We start from the raw sequence: 12,583 nt of genomic DNA, 5'->3' as shown, positions 1-12,583 counted from the left end.
GATTCACAGGTTAGTGGGGTAAATTACTGTCAGTCAATAACACAACTCCTCCGAACACCGACATGTGATACAACGGAGAGTTAGACCTGTCAGGTAAAAGTCATGTGCAATGCAATTGGTCCACTTAAAGTCAAGGCTGAAAAAAAAAAACCCTACCACTTAAAAATTCCATAGAGTTGGCATAGCAAAAGTTAGAGCAAACTGGTGCTGTTCACAGTGCCCAAATCACTCACCATGCAAACAGAACGTATGGAGACAGAGTGCACCACGTACAGCATCATGGCTGGCATTCACACGGGAAGCTGTCCAGACACGAAGCTGTTTTGACGTTGTCTTTGACTGGAATGTTTTTCGTAAACGATACAGCTTGTATGTCAGTTCTTAGGGTAAGTGCAATATCAATTTTGCTTACAAAAAGAAAGACTGCAAGAAGTTTGTTCCTACATCTAACTTTGCTGCACGCTGCCACGCATTCAAGTATTTAGTTCGTATTTCAACGGAAATAATAGTCTTGGTGTTTCTCCCTACAAAGTGTATTTGTTGACAGGCTTTGTCAGAGCCGTGGTGGTCTGACAAACTACCATCCTTCAACTGCTTGTTACATCTCCGCAGCAAAGTCAGTGGGATGCAGAACGTCAACTCTTCTCAGTTTTTTCTGTGCAAAGTCCGGTAAAGTACCTTAAAATCAGCTCCCACCAATTCAGGTTAAATCAACGGATTTAGTGCTAAAGCCGTGAGGCATTTTCACACTTCTGTTCACAAACCCTGCCGTAGAGGCAGTAATTTTTAAATAAATCCAGACAAATCTGCAAGAGTATAGGGGCCAAACTCCACTGATTAACCCCTTGCGTGCAGGCCTGCACCAGCGGATTTGGTAACAGCCACTTCTGAACACCAGCCTTAAGCCTGAACAAGCGTTCCTATTTCCTCTCTTGCATTAGGCCAGCATTGTACAATGTAATCTAGATTAGCCTATTACAAAAAAGACAAGTTATTCATATGCACAGTGGCAAGTGAACTGCAAAGTGGAGCATTAAGGGATGTACTATCAGAGAATCCTTTATGCACTGTGTGGTTGAAAGACTTACCCATCGTTTCAGATATGATCTAGGTTGCCTGCTGAACTGGAAAATGAGAAGTATCAGCTCAGAAAGCTAAACAATTAAAAAAAAAAACAAACCACAAACGAAAACACCAAACTGTTTAGAAGTTCTTTCACAAAGACGTTGCCCCCATCAAGACCATCAGCAAATCATCATATGAACCAAAGAGAGTAAACAGATTCTCCAACAACGTTTGTCTACACAAATTTTGGAACACCCTGGTTACTCCTCCCTTTCCCTTCCCTATGATCCTGAGTTGGGTTGCATGCAAAAACCTGGAACATTCAAACAAAGGGAAGGATGGGGAAGAAAAGGAGGTAGGAAGGATGCACTGAATCCGCCAGTAACCTAAACCATCCCGGAGCTCTTCAGATCAGGGAGAAGGAATGTTCAGTGGGACATTTAACTGAGAGGCAGTGACACTCTGAAGGAAATATTCCAAGTTCTGTTTCTTGGGAGCACAGCAGCAAGCAAACCAGAGCCAATCAGGGCACTGATTTATGTAAAACCACCTCAAAAAGCCAAAAGGTGTTTAAATCAGCTTAAATCTTCCCGATACAGTAAGTGGGGAAATTCAAATACTTAGAGACTACGAAAACTCAACCACCTCACTTCAAGAGGAACACCAAGTGCGGGTTTGTTAAGGAGCACTGCAGCGTAGCTACTGTAAAAGTTTCCAGGGAAAGCAGACCGAAGGCAAAGGGTACTGATTGTCAAAGCCAGGCTGGAAACAGGCTCGCAGGGGTTCTTCTGATCACGTTTTCACTAGAATTAAAACGCATGCAACGTCTGAGAAAGGACCCACAGGTCGCACAGGTTTCAATCTGTTCCTGTGAAATAATCTCGTTCTCGCTAACCCATGCTGACAGAACTGAACAGTCAGTGTTGGTGGGCGGCTATTTTGCTGGATTTCACTCCTTTTATCAGGCTGACGACCCCTGTTTCTAATGAAACGATCGAAGACAAACTCAAAGCATCTCCAGATACACCCGAAAAAACCCTACTGCCTCCAGTCCTTGTTTCAGCAAGTGTCTGATGTTCTACCGATTATCCATTCATAAACAAACTCCGCAGCCTTTCTAGAACATACAGATACAGAATACTTAATGCACATAGAAACATCCTGAAGTAACTTTATAAAGAAAGATTGTGCTTTTTTTTTCGGACATAGTTATAACTATTGCACTTGCCTCCAACTTGGGAAAGCTAAGTACACTAACACCAAATACACGCGGAGTTTAGTCACTGAGAAGGAGAGAACCAAAGGAATGTCAATATATAAGTGCAAATAAAACAGGTGCTCTCAAGCACACACAAATGTAACGGCTAGATTAAGATACAGAGCTTTGACTTTCAAAATAGAACTGTTAGAGACCACCTCTACAGAAATCCTTGAAAACAAAGATCTGGAGAGAGAAATAACGGACTTAATGCTCCCAGAAATATTTTACGGCCCGTTACAGGCCACAGGATTTCCCTGGGCACCATTAAGTAATACTGCTGGATTCACACAGCTTCTCAATTCCCATCCATCCTCAATTTCTTAGCTTCTTAACTTTCAATACAGAAAAGATGCTGCAAACAGCACCCTCGGGTCTTATAAAGACATACCAAGCCTAACAAAATGGTTTAGCACAGTACTTCCCAGATTCATCAGGAGCGATATTCCAGAAACTAGCACTCAATCTGCGAGCGTGGCATTCTCCGTAAGCTCAGGGAGTGTCGGTGTATTTCCTGCATCTGCCTTTCCTGCATTTGCCTTATTCTATCTTTTTGCCACATCAAATTTTGCGGCATAGGGTACCTTTGCGTTCCCTGCAAGCATCTGAAGGGAATCCTCACGTGGCAGGCTGTTGCTCTGCAGCGAGGCTGAGGCATAGGAGGCAAAAGCATCCAGCGCTTTCTCTCGGCACAGTAACGATAGGCCTCTTTCCTGTACTGCTTGTCAATATCATCGCTGTTCTTCCAGCCCCCGATGATGAACACATCATCTTTATAATAACAAATAGCTGCTCCTTCAATGCTAAGAACCTCTGGGGGTAAGCTTTCAAGTATTTCATCCGAGGCCCTGCCAGAGATCTTTACCTTGGCTTCCTCGTTATCTATCGGGTAACTCTTGGGGCAGCACGATGCCGTATGGTAAAAGTTTGTGTTAGCAACAGACATCTGAAAAGAGCAGTAATTATCAATGAGCGGCAGGGACTCCACGTCCTGCCACTGCCTCGTTTCAGCATCGTATCTGATAATAACCGCCCTCAATCCATCTTCGCTATCACTGTCAACTGGGGTACGAGCAGCAACATAAACAAACCGGTCTTCTACAGAAACAGCTTTGACATCGCGAAGAATCTTTGGTGCTGACTCCAGGTTAAGCCATTTGTCTTGCTCAGGATTATAAATGGCCACATCTTTAAAGCCAGGACTGAAATTGCCATGTCCACCAATACTGTACAAGTTTCCTTTAACTTCGGTAAGGCCAAAAGAATGCTTTCTGGTTATTAGATTTGAGACTTGCTCCCAAATATTTCTGTTTGGATTGTACCTCTCTACAGTCTTGGCAAACCCTGGCTCCATGGAGCCTGCCACATAAACGTAAGATTCTGTCACAGCAACAGCATGCCCATCAAGATGGTTATGTATGTGCGGTAAGTTTACCCACCTATCTTCATCGATGAAATACCCTACGCACTCACTCAAGTAATCTCCTCCCTCCGACACACCGCCAATCACCATAATGACATCCATGTTTTGTCCAAAACGTGGCAACAACGCTACAGGACAAGCGGAATGTTGGAGATTACCAGACTGCAAGTTCTCAGACCGCAAGGCATGACTCTCCACGGCTTCAGACACCAATTTAAGACAGGCTTCGTTGCTTGACACCAGCCTTTCAGATTTGACGTGGCGAGTAAGGTAAGTGGGTTTCATCTGAGACAATCTAAGCAGTTTAAAGAGATCTTCAAAGTACCTCTCTCTTTCCTCAGGATTTTTCTGGACCCACTTCAGAACAGTCTCAAAAAGGATTTCTTCAGAGTCCACTGTGATCTCCGAGTCTGAGAGCCAGTCTCTGATGAGGTGAAAGGGCAAAGTGTAGAACTCCTCATCTTGGATAACTTTGTGGAAGTTTCTCCTGATCATATCCTGAGCTTTGAGGGCCAGCTGATTCAAGGAATACATGTGGGCTAAGCTGTGAACCGCAACGCAGTTGGAGAGGTTGAGCTTCTTCTTCAGAAACTCTCCACAGAACTCTTTTAACCGGGTCAGCAGAAACCTGCAGAACAAACGAACAGGGGTGATGCTGCGGCCCAGCTGCCGCCGGTCCGGTCGCAGCCAGCCCCCCCGGGCCCGTGTCCCCTCACCTGTCGGCCATCTCCAGCACCTCGTGGACGTTGCCGGGGCTGACGCGGATGGTGCCGGTGTACATGAAGCCGACGACGGCTTCCACCGTGTCGGGATCGGGGCCGCCCTCCGAGCTCCACTTCTGCAGCTCCACGCGGCCAGAGCGCGACTCCGCGAAGCCTCCCGAGAGCAGCGGCGTGAAGTACTCGGTGGCGGCGGCCAGGACGGAGCGATGCGCCCGGTACTCGCGGGCCGCCCCGGGCCGCCCGCCGCCGAAGGCCAGGGTGATGTCGCAGTAGAGGCCGTGGCGGCGCTGCTCGTTCTGCCGCCAGGCCAGGTCGGAGCAGTGCGCCGGGCACCCGAACTCCTCCGCCTCCGCCTCTCCATCCACCCCGCCGCCGCGCGGGCCCCCGCCCTCCGCCTCCACGGCCGGCGGGCCGGGGCCCGGCTGCGGCTGAGGGGAGGCCGCGGCCGCCGCCATCTTGTCCGACATGGCGGGCTGCGGCCAGTGCGCCTGCGCCCGGGGCGCCGGCGGCGCGCGCGTCGTGCTCGGCGCTGCCCTCTGGCGGGAGGAGGAGCGGGGGGCGCCGCCGCCTCAGGTGAAATGGCGGCGGGGCCGCGGGGTGGGGCGAGGTGTGACAGGCGCCGGGGCTCCCCATCCTGCTCCCCGTCAGCCCGGGCCGCTGTCAGCTGAAGGGAGCAAGGGTGCGACCGAGGTGAACGCCCCTCTCGCTCCCCAGCGAGCTGGGAGGCCGTTCGGGCCGGCGCGGCGGCAGGAGCACCAGGCCCCGCGCCCCAGGCCAAAGGCGGGAGAGGGGCTGGCGGTTGGGCTGTGCTCGGCCCCGGGACGCCAAAAACCCCTGGAGGGAGCTGCTGGGCCTGCACGGCACAAAGGTAGCTTCCTGCACACGTCGCAGTTGCAAGGGAATTGGATCCCTTTGCCAAATTACATAGCTGCCATAGACAAGAAATAGACACGGGTTGTTTTCAGAGCCTTGAGCTATCCTTTTAATGATTTTTTTTTTCCCCCCTCCTTAACAGTGCTGTCTCAGGCAAGGCTGCAGGGTAGGGATGTTACAGGACAAATGCACTCAGTCCAACTAAGGTAGACCTTTTTTTTTTTTTTAATTAGAAATAGATTATTTCATTTATAGTAGATTATTTCATGTTTACTATACAACATGATACAGTTCCCTAACTCTTCTATAATGCTATATAAATTACAGGTAATTTATTTCCTCGTATTTCTTCTCTACTTTGATAGATTTAATCTTTTTCACCTACACTGAAACATGGATAAGTCTGTATGGTGTTTGTTTTGTTCCCCACCCCTCTTTTAAATCAACTAGAAGACACGTAATGAGAAATAACCACATTTTGTTAAGTGATTAGCTCCCAGTTTGTCACACATTCCATTAGACACTGATTAGGACCGACTTTTAGAAGCCAAAAGTGGAAAAGAGAGTAAATTAGTAGTGTATCATTTATTTGAGTTAGGTTACAATACACAGACAAGTAGGACACTAAAATTATTACTGAGATTATTTTTGCATCTGCAGGTAACACGAGTGACATTCCATATACCAGCAATCTAACAGTAAATGAGAAGTTGTTTGCATAAATACAGACACATGTAGCTTCACAGTTTTAACAGCAGTATGTTACAACTTTACACTTTAAATTACTACACCAGAGTTCGAGTAACATTGGTTATACATCAGCAGTGGTCCCAGTATTCAGGATACAACCAGACTGAAGATGAGAACACAGTGAAAAAATTGAAAAAAACAACCAACAGCAAAAAATCCCAAGTCATGGCTTATGGGAATGATGGACACTTTTCCCAATGAAAGGGAAAGTGACAGCTTGTTACCAGACTAATGGATCTTCGGCAAGTTCGGTAAGACCACGCCTATGAGCGAAACTCTCCCCCAACCCCTTAAAATCTTCTCTGGAAACAAAAAATAAACAAAAATAGAAAAAAATAAAAGGGTGAGAGACAGTATTAAATACAGCAGGTAACATATGGAATATCACAAGTTTTGGTTTTTATTAGAGTAAGTTTCTATTCTTATAAACAGTTGCTTCACACAGTCTGACCAGGCAGCTCCAATGGTATACATCAGAGTCCCCTTTGTGGCTGTCCTCTGTGCAGGCATCTGTCATCTTGACGTGACATTCTGAGGCAATGCTACAGGCACCCTACATGGTCATGTGCTCTGGTAAAACATAGGATATGTCATCCCACGGGTGACGGTACAGACCTTGCTTCAGTCTCTTCTGATCCAGGTAGTGCCCTAAAATAAGAGTGGTTCGTGTTTAAAGACTTCTGTTCCTGTTCTGACTTTGCCTTTTCTGGATTCCTACAACTCGCATTTTAGACCCGAGTCCCCCAGAGGTTCACGTCTGTCTCATGTTTGCGGTGGCAGGGGTAGCCACAGCAGCAATCCCCAGTAGGATGGGAAGGCGCAGGAACACGGCAAACTTACCAATGAATCCCATACTCCTGCCCAGTACAAAGATGCCGTTAAGAGCTCCTATATCAATATATTCATCTGCTTCTTCCCTGCAAAATAAAAAAAAATTAAACAGTCCCTCATAGCGATCTATTTAAGGAATCAATCTTAGAAAGGCTGAGTCTGCTTTGGTGGCAGTAGCAACACCAAATTCATGTGAAAGCTTTCTTCCCCCAAGCACAGGCTGTATTTCCGTCACAATGTCATTTTGAAAGCCCAGCTGGCAGTATGGCTCCCATCACTTTTATAGGGCCATGATCCAGGAGAACTCAGCCCATGACACACTTACCGTGTGAAAGAGCCACAATTCCTGAGTACGTCAACAAAGGCTACTCCAATAAAGCCATCTACATTCAGGATAAGATTTGGTTTCTGCAGGAAATGAAAACACACCCCAGTCAAGACGTTAACAGTGGCAAGTTGTGTTCATCTGGCAACTTTCATCCTTAGTAACTTGAGGCTTGCCCATAACTGTGGACACACAAGCCTCGCGATGGAGAATTCTGAGCAAGAGCTTTGCTTAACACGAACGACAGAAAAACAGCCCTAAAGAACGGGCCTGTGTTTGGTTCAAACCACAGGAATTATCTGCCACAGCCCACCACATGTGCTAGCTCTGCCTTAGAGCTAAACACAACAGTTCCAGTGTGGCCAGTGGACACCACAGATAACGGTGTTTGGTTGTTCAGCGTTTTCCTGATGTCCAACAGATGCCTTCAGCCTTACCAAACTGTAGTTGAACTTGGCCACAAGTCTACCATAGAAAAACAAAACCACCACCAACAATTTATGAAGCACTGCAATTAAACTACAGCATTAGCCCCTGGTCACTTTTCCTCCCGTAAGAAAGAGTGCTCAAGAGGAACTCAACACTGGCGCATTTCACCTTTGAAGTTGTAATTTTTTCTACTTCAAGTGCATAGTCCAGCAGCGGGGTGGCAGGGAAATGCTGCTTCACGTAGTCTTTGAGAATCTGAACCCTCATGTCTGGGTTATTTATCTGGAAGTTAAGAACACATTGCAGTCACCGATGTTGCCTCTTACACAGGTACCTGCCATAAGCTCTACTATTTGTAGGTTTAGGAGAATTGGGTAAATAGCTGCCTCTGAAAGTGGCCAGTTTTCTTTCCTTTGCTTTTTCTCTCCCCACCCTTCCGTAAAACAACCCCTCCAGTTTGTACTAGTGTAGCTTTCTTACTGATTTGACTCTGTGTCCAATGCCCATGATCAGTTTCCCTTCTTTCTTCATCTTATTCACAAACTCCATAGGGATAATCCCACTGTCGAAGGCTTTGCTGAACATTTTAGCTGCAGCATCCAGTGCTCCACCAAACCGGTCACCCTGGGTGCGATACAAAGGGAATTATGGCACAGGACTCCCCAGTTCAGGTACAAAACAAGCATGAGATTATCTTCTCATCCACCCTGCCCATCACTGTGGCATTCACGAAATAACTTGGGCACCTGAGATAAAGCATCCATTTGTAACTCAACACGAGTGCCAATACACAGCCAACGCTAGAGACAGCGTGGGGGAAATGCAATCTAAATCTGATTTAGTCACATTTTCACTTGTCAGTCTTGGAACAGACTAGGCAGCCATATAGGGACAATGCTGACAGAAATTTGACCTCTACAAAATATTTCTAGACTCAAATGAGAGACATCAAAATAGTCTTGCTTACAACTAAAAGGGACTAGGCTTTAAACTGAGAGCATCATGACATTAAGAACTGAATTCAGCAAATTCCAAGTGTCAGTGAACAGATACAACCTGTCCGCGGCTCTGCAGCCGATTAAATATTAAATTAGTAGTAACAAGACGTAGGCAGAGTAATGAGCAACGCAGCTAAATCTTCCAGATATTAGGTACTTACGATAGTAAGAAGGCCTGAAGTGAGACTGGAGACAAGATCTTTTCCAGCTCTCGCACAGACAATGGTGTTGTGGGCTCCAGATACAGCAGGCCCGTGATCAGCCGTGACCATCAAACACATCTCAATGAACTGGCAGGCGTACTTTGGTAACCTGAGCAAGAAAGAGACCAAAGTCATTTATTGTAAAAAAACTGAATAACAAGACACTTGGTATTATACTGGAGAGTGACTTCTGGTTTAGGTGTGTGCTTGAAAGAAGTAGGACAGAGAAAGGGAGCCGTAGGGTCACAACACCCATCAGTGCATCCTAGCATCCTTCTCAGAGATCAGATTTTTATTCCATTTCTCCAGGAGCCGTTTTAGCTCAGAGCTGAGGGTCAGGTTTGTGTGCTGAGGCTGCACATGCTCAGCAGACCGATCCTTGAGCTCTGTGGGTCTCCCTGAGGGGAGCCGTGAGGCTGTGCTGCAGTTCTGTTCCTCCTGATCTGCTGAGCCGGAGATTCCAGTTAGTGCCAGAAGCGCCTCTAATGAAAGCGTAATCAGATGAAGGCAGCAGCCTCCTGCCATTCTGGTTCCCTGTAGGCTGGTTAGCAAAGAGAGTGTGAAACTGGCCTAGAAGAGAGAAATTTCCTCAGTGCACCACAAAACCTGGGGAAAACTTAATCCCAAGACTAAAACACATTGTATGAAGGCTTGAAATGCTGATGTGGTGTCAGAGGAGGGGACAAAGATGACTTTTCCAATGAATCCACATTCACAATACAATCTATTAATAAACAAGCAAAACTTCAGGCAAAAGAATTTGGGAACTTTGACAAAAGCTGCCTCACCTCCTTTGAAACCAGAGCAGGCCCAGAACCCCTCCAATTCCCATCTCTTCTTTGAAGACTTCGGTGATTGGCATCCCAGCATAAATGAGTTCCTGCCCTCTCTCGTCGCAGATACTTGTCATAAAGGAAGCCGGTTTGCGGATCAGACCCAGCTCCTGAAACAGCAGCATAAGAGATCCACATCAGAAGCAAGGGGCAGTAGGAGGCAGAGTGGTCAAACAACGATGCCTTAAGCTTGCCTGTGGAGCAGCTTCCACAGCCTAGAACCAGCCCAGCCAGCAAGCTCACAAATAAAGTGCAGGACGCGGAATAAAGGGTACATTGATTAAGACAGATGGACAAGAGGAGAAAAAGGTCACCAGTCCTTACAGTTGCAGGCCCAATGATAGCAGTTCCTTTTTTATCAGATATAACCCCAGGGCAACACCAATATTGCCAAGAACACCCAGGATCACAGCAAACATCCTGTCTACTTCTAAGGCAGTAAATCAGCACAGCTCACCCTTGCCCAGGAGTAATCCATTGGCACAGTTGGAGGAGGCACTTCCTCAGCTGGTTCAATCACTCTTTTGGCCACAAGATCCTGATAGACAGACCTAGGGAGAGAATCCGTTTGTTAACTTAAGGCCTTTTAAGAGATACAAGCGAAGTGATCTTAATCTAGACCTTAAAACCCCAGAATGAGTAGAAGTTGCTTTCCTTAAGCAGGAATCTGTTCCTTTTCAGGCTAGAATCAGTGCCCTAATAGTTTTTGTCCCTTGCTGAAGGTACCCTGTTAACGTGACTTACTGAATGACCTCTCCCAGCTCATCAAAACTGCGGGGAACAAACACACCAGCTTCTTTCAAGGCTTGATTCTTTGCAACAGCAGTTTCAGAAGCCTGGTTGGCGCAAGCTCCTGCGTGGCCAAACTGCACCTACGAAGAAGAGAAGAGAGAGCAGTAAGGAATACAATTTTTTTACCTGCAGAGAGTAGAACAGAATAAAGAACTAACTAGGAAACTGGTGACAGAGGAATACCAGTGACTGCACATCTGCCCTCTTTTTTGGACTAACAGAACTCTTGGTGGCACCTACAGTCAACACTGCAATATGCGTGGCATTTTCCAACGTGGAGTCACTCCAGGCTCGTCCACTGACATCCTAAATTCCCCCACTCTCCAGGGCTGCTTAACATGCATCCTTCCCATTCCCACTCCAGAAGCGAGCGGCTGTGAGAATCTGTTGCATTCCCTGCGCTCTTTGGGCTCTCTTTACATGTACACAGAATCCCTCAGAAATCTCCAGAGGCAGACTACAGAAGCACAAAAAGCTTGTATCATTTTATTAATTAACTTTTGCACGTGAAGTTGCTACTTGCAATTCTGGAAGGTTTAGGCACCGTGAAAGAAGTTGTCTGGTTGGTTTTTTTTCCCCTTCCTGTCATGGATATATACTTATTTTATGCATTTGCCTCCATTTTTGCACATACCTCTGAAGAGAACATGGTGGCACAAGTACCAATACACCAACACACTACTGGCTTGGTGATACGACCTTCTTTAATACCCCTGCAGATCTTGTACTCTTCTGTGCCTCCAATCTGCAGAGAGAGAGACAGCTGAGCTGGTAGAGAGCTGGTAAAAAACTGGTAGAAAAATTTGGTAGAAAATTCTGAGACGCACATGGAAGCATTACTTGGATATTTTTTCTCAGAACAAATCCTCCTTACTTGATTTTTTTTTTTTTTAAGTAGGAGAGGCTGTGCTTTGTCTGTGGAATACATTCAATTTCTTTTGATTAAAGAAGCATGAAATAAAAATGGAGATATTCAAGAAAAGTATAAATAGCTGCCACTTATTTGTAGCTGTTATTTAGCATCCTTGCAGACAGGTCAGATGCTCCCAAAACAAACCGCAGGGGTATTTCTAAGATAGGAGTGAACTGGTCTCACTCACCTCTCCAAGTACTACAATCATTTTCACTCCTGGAGTATCCTGATAACGCAAGACGTGATCCATAAAAGTCGAACCAGGATATCTGTGTAGAATACGGGAGAAATGGCAGAAGTTGAACTTATTTCATAAACTTTTCTGAAAGAAGAAAAATTTAACAGCCAACTTGCCCTTCTTCCTCCAAATTACTACCAACTCTTCTGCTGACTGACTTTAAAAACCAGTGTCTTTGTTGAAGATGCGGACTCCTACCTGTCTCCTCCAATGGCCACCCCTTCATAGACCCCATCAGTGGTTCGGGAAATAATGTTGTTGAGCTCATTGGACATTCCTCCGGACCGTGAAACATAAGCCACGCTGCCAGGACGGTACAGTTTTGATGCTAAGATGTTATCCAGCATGCCTCCTGTGTTGCCTATTTTAAAGCAACCTGGTTTGATCCCACCAACCTATAAGAAAATTAGAACAAGATACAAAGCCCTTTAAGATGTACATGAGACTTAGGAACATTTCTGTAAGACAGTCTTATCAGAACTGATACAAGCAACGCAAGACAGTAACCTGACCTTAAGGTGAGAAATTAAGGTGCACTTTGTATGACTAAAGACAAAATGGATTGTAGGATATACTTTATCCTTCAGAGAAAGCTGATCTGAAGATTAAGACAGATGGACAAGAGGAGAAAAAGGTCATCAGTCCTTACAGTTGCAGGCCCAATGATAGTGACTCCTTTTTTATCAGCTGTCTTGATCAGTTTGCGTGTCAGGGCCTCTGGAATGCCCTCGGCAATAATGGCAATGGTGCGGATCTGCATCGAGATAGAGAAAAACATCAGTCACCTCCTGTGCAGCCACCCTAAAAGAACCGCATGATCAGCTTTTGCTTCTCGCCAGGCCTCTGGAAGCTCACGCTGCGTACTCGGATACAGGAAGGCCCAGCATGTGGATCCGCAGTCTGCTGCGATCTTCACAGCAGTCTCGATGC

General features: G+C 46.1%; 2 protein-coding genes across 4 annotated transcripts in view; both read right to left on the bottom strand.

The window, feature by feature from the left end:
* Window positions 1-321: 321 nt before the first annotated feature.
* KLHL11 (kelch like family member 11) lies at window positions 322-4,935 on the bottom strand. Of its 2 annotated transcripts, XR_015261121.1 has the most exons (3): window positions 4,463-4,935; window positions 1,089-4,374; window positions 322-339 (listed from the first exon to the last, which is right to left on the bottom strand). XR_015261121.1 is itself a non-coding variant. In XM_086766904.1 (2 exons), the coding sequence occupies exons 1-2, from the start codon at window positions 4,933-4,935 to the stop codon at window positions 2,778-2,780; spliced, it is 2,070 nt and encodes a 689-aa protein (XP_086623030.1). In that variant the 3' UTR covers window positions 982-2,777. The 2 variants fall into 2 exon arrangements, 1 of the variants encoding a protein (XP_086623030.1); XM_086766904.1 differs by lacking the exon at window positions 322-339 and having other exon boundaries at window positions 982-4,374.
* A 972-nt stretch (window positions 4,936-5,907) lies between these two features.
* The window catches only part of ACLY (ATP citrate lyase), a 29,660-nt gene continuing 22,984 nt past the window's right edge, over window positions 5,908-12,583 (bottom strand). For both annotated transcript variants that reach the window (XM_086766488.1, XM_086766489.1), the window contains 13 exons: window positions 12,303-12,407; window positions 11,852-12,048; window positions 11,603-11,684; window positions 11,137-11,247; window positions 10,455-10,582; window positions 10,168-10,261; window positions 9,666-9,820; window positions 8,836-8,986; window positions 8,157-8,300; window positions 7,845-7,958; window positions 7,248-7,330; window positions 6,932-7,008; window positions 5,908-6,739 (listed from right to left, as the gene is read on the bottom strand). In XM_086766488.1, coding sequence (XP_086622614.1) covers window positions 6,645-6,739; window positions 6,932-7,008; window positions 7,248-7,330; window positions 7,845-7,958; window positions 8,157-8,300; window positions 8,836-8,986; window positions 9,666-9,820; window positions 10,168-10,261; window positions 10,455-10,582; window positions 11,137-11,247; window positions 11,603-11,684; window positions 11,852-12,048; window positions 12,303-12,407 — 1,536 coding nt within the window. In that variant the 3' untranslated portion in view covers window positions 5,908-6,644. The remainder of the gene's footprint in view (window positions 6,740-6,931; window positions 7,009-7,247; window positions 7,331-7,844; window positions 7,959-8,156; window positions 8,301-8,835; window positions 8,987-9,665; window positions 9,821-10,167; window positions 10,262-10,454; window positions 10,583-11,136; window positions 11,248-11,602; window positions 11,685-11,851; window positions 12,049-12,302; window positions 12,408-12,583) is intronic.

The sequence above is a fragment of the Chlamydotis macqueenii genome, chromosome 25 (assembly GCF_036417535.1).
Source record: "Chlamydotis macqueenii isolate bChlMac1 chromosome 25, bChlMac1.mat, whole genome shotgun sequence".
Taxonomy (NCBI): domain Eukaryota; kingdom Metazoa; phylum Chordata; class Aves; order Otidiformes; family Otididae; genus Chlamydotis; species Chlamydotis macqueenii.
The sequence above is the reverse complement of the archived record's forward strand: the minus strand, read 5'-3'. Positions and strand labels throughout refer to the sequence as shown.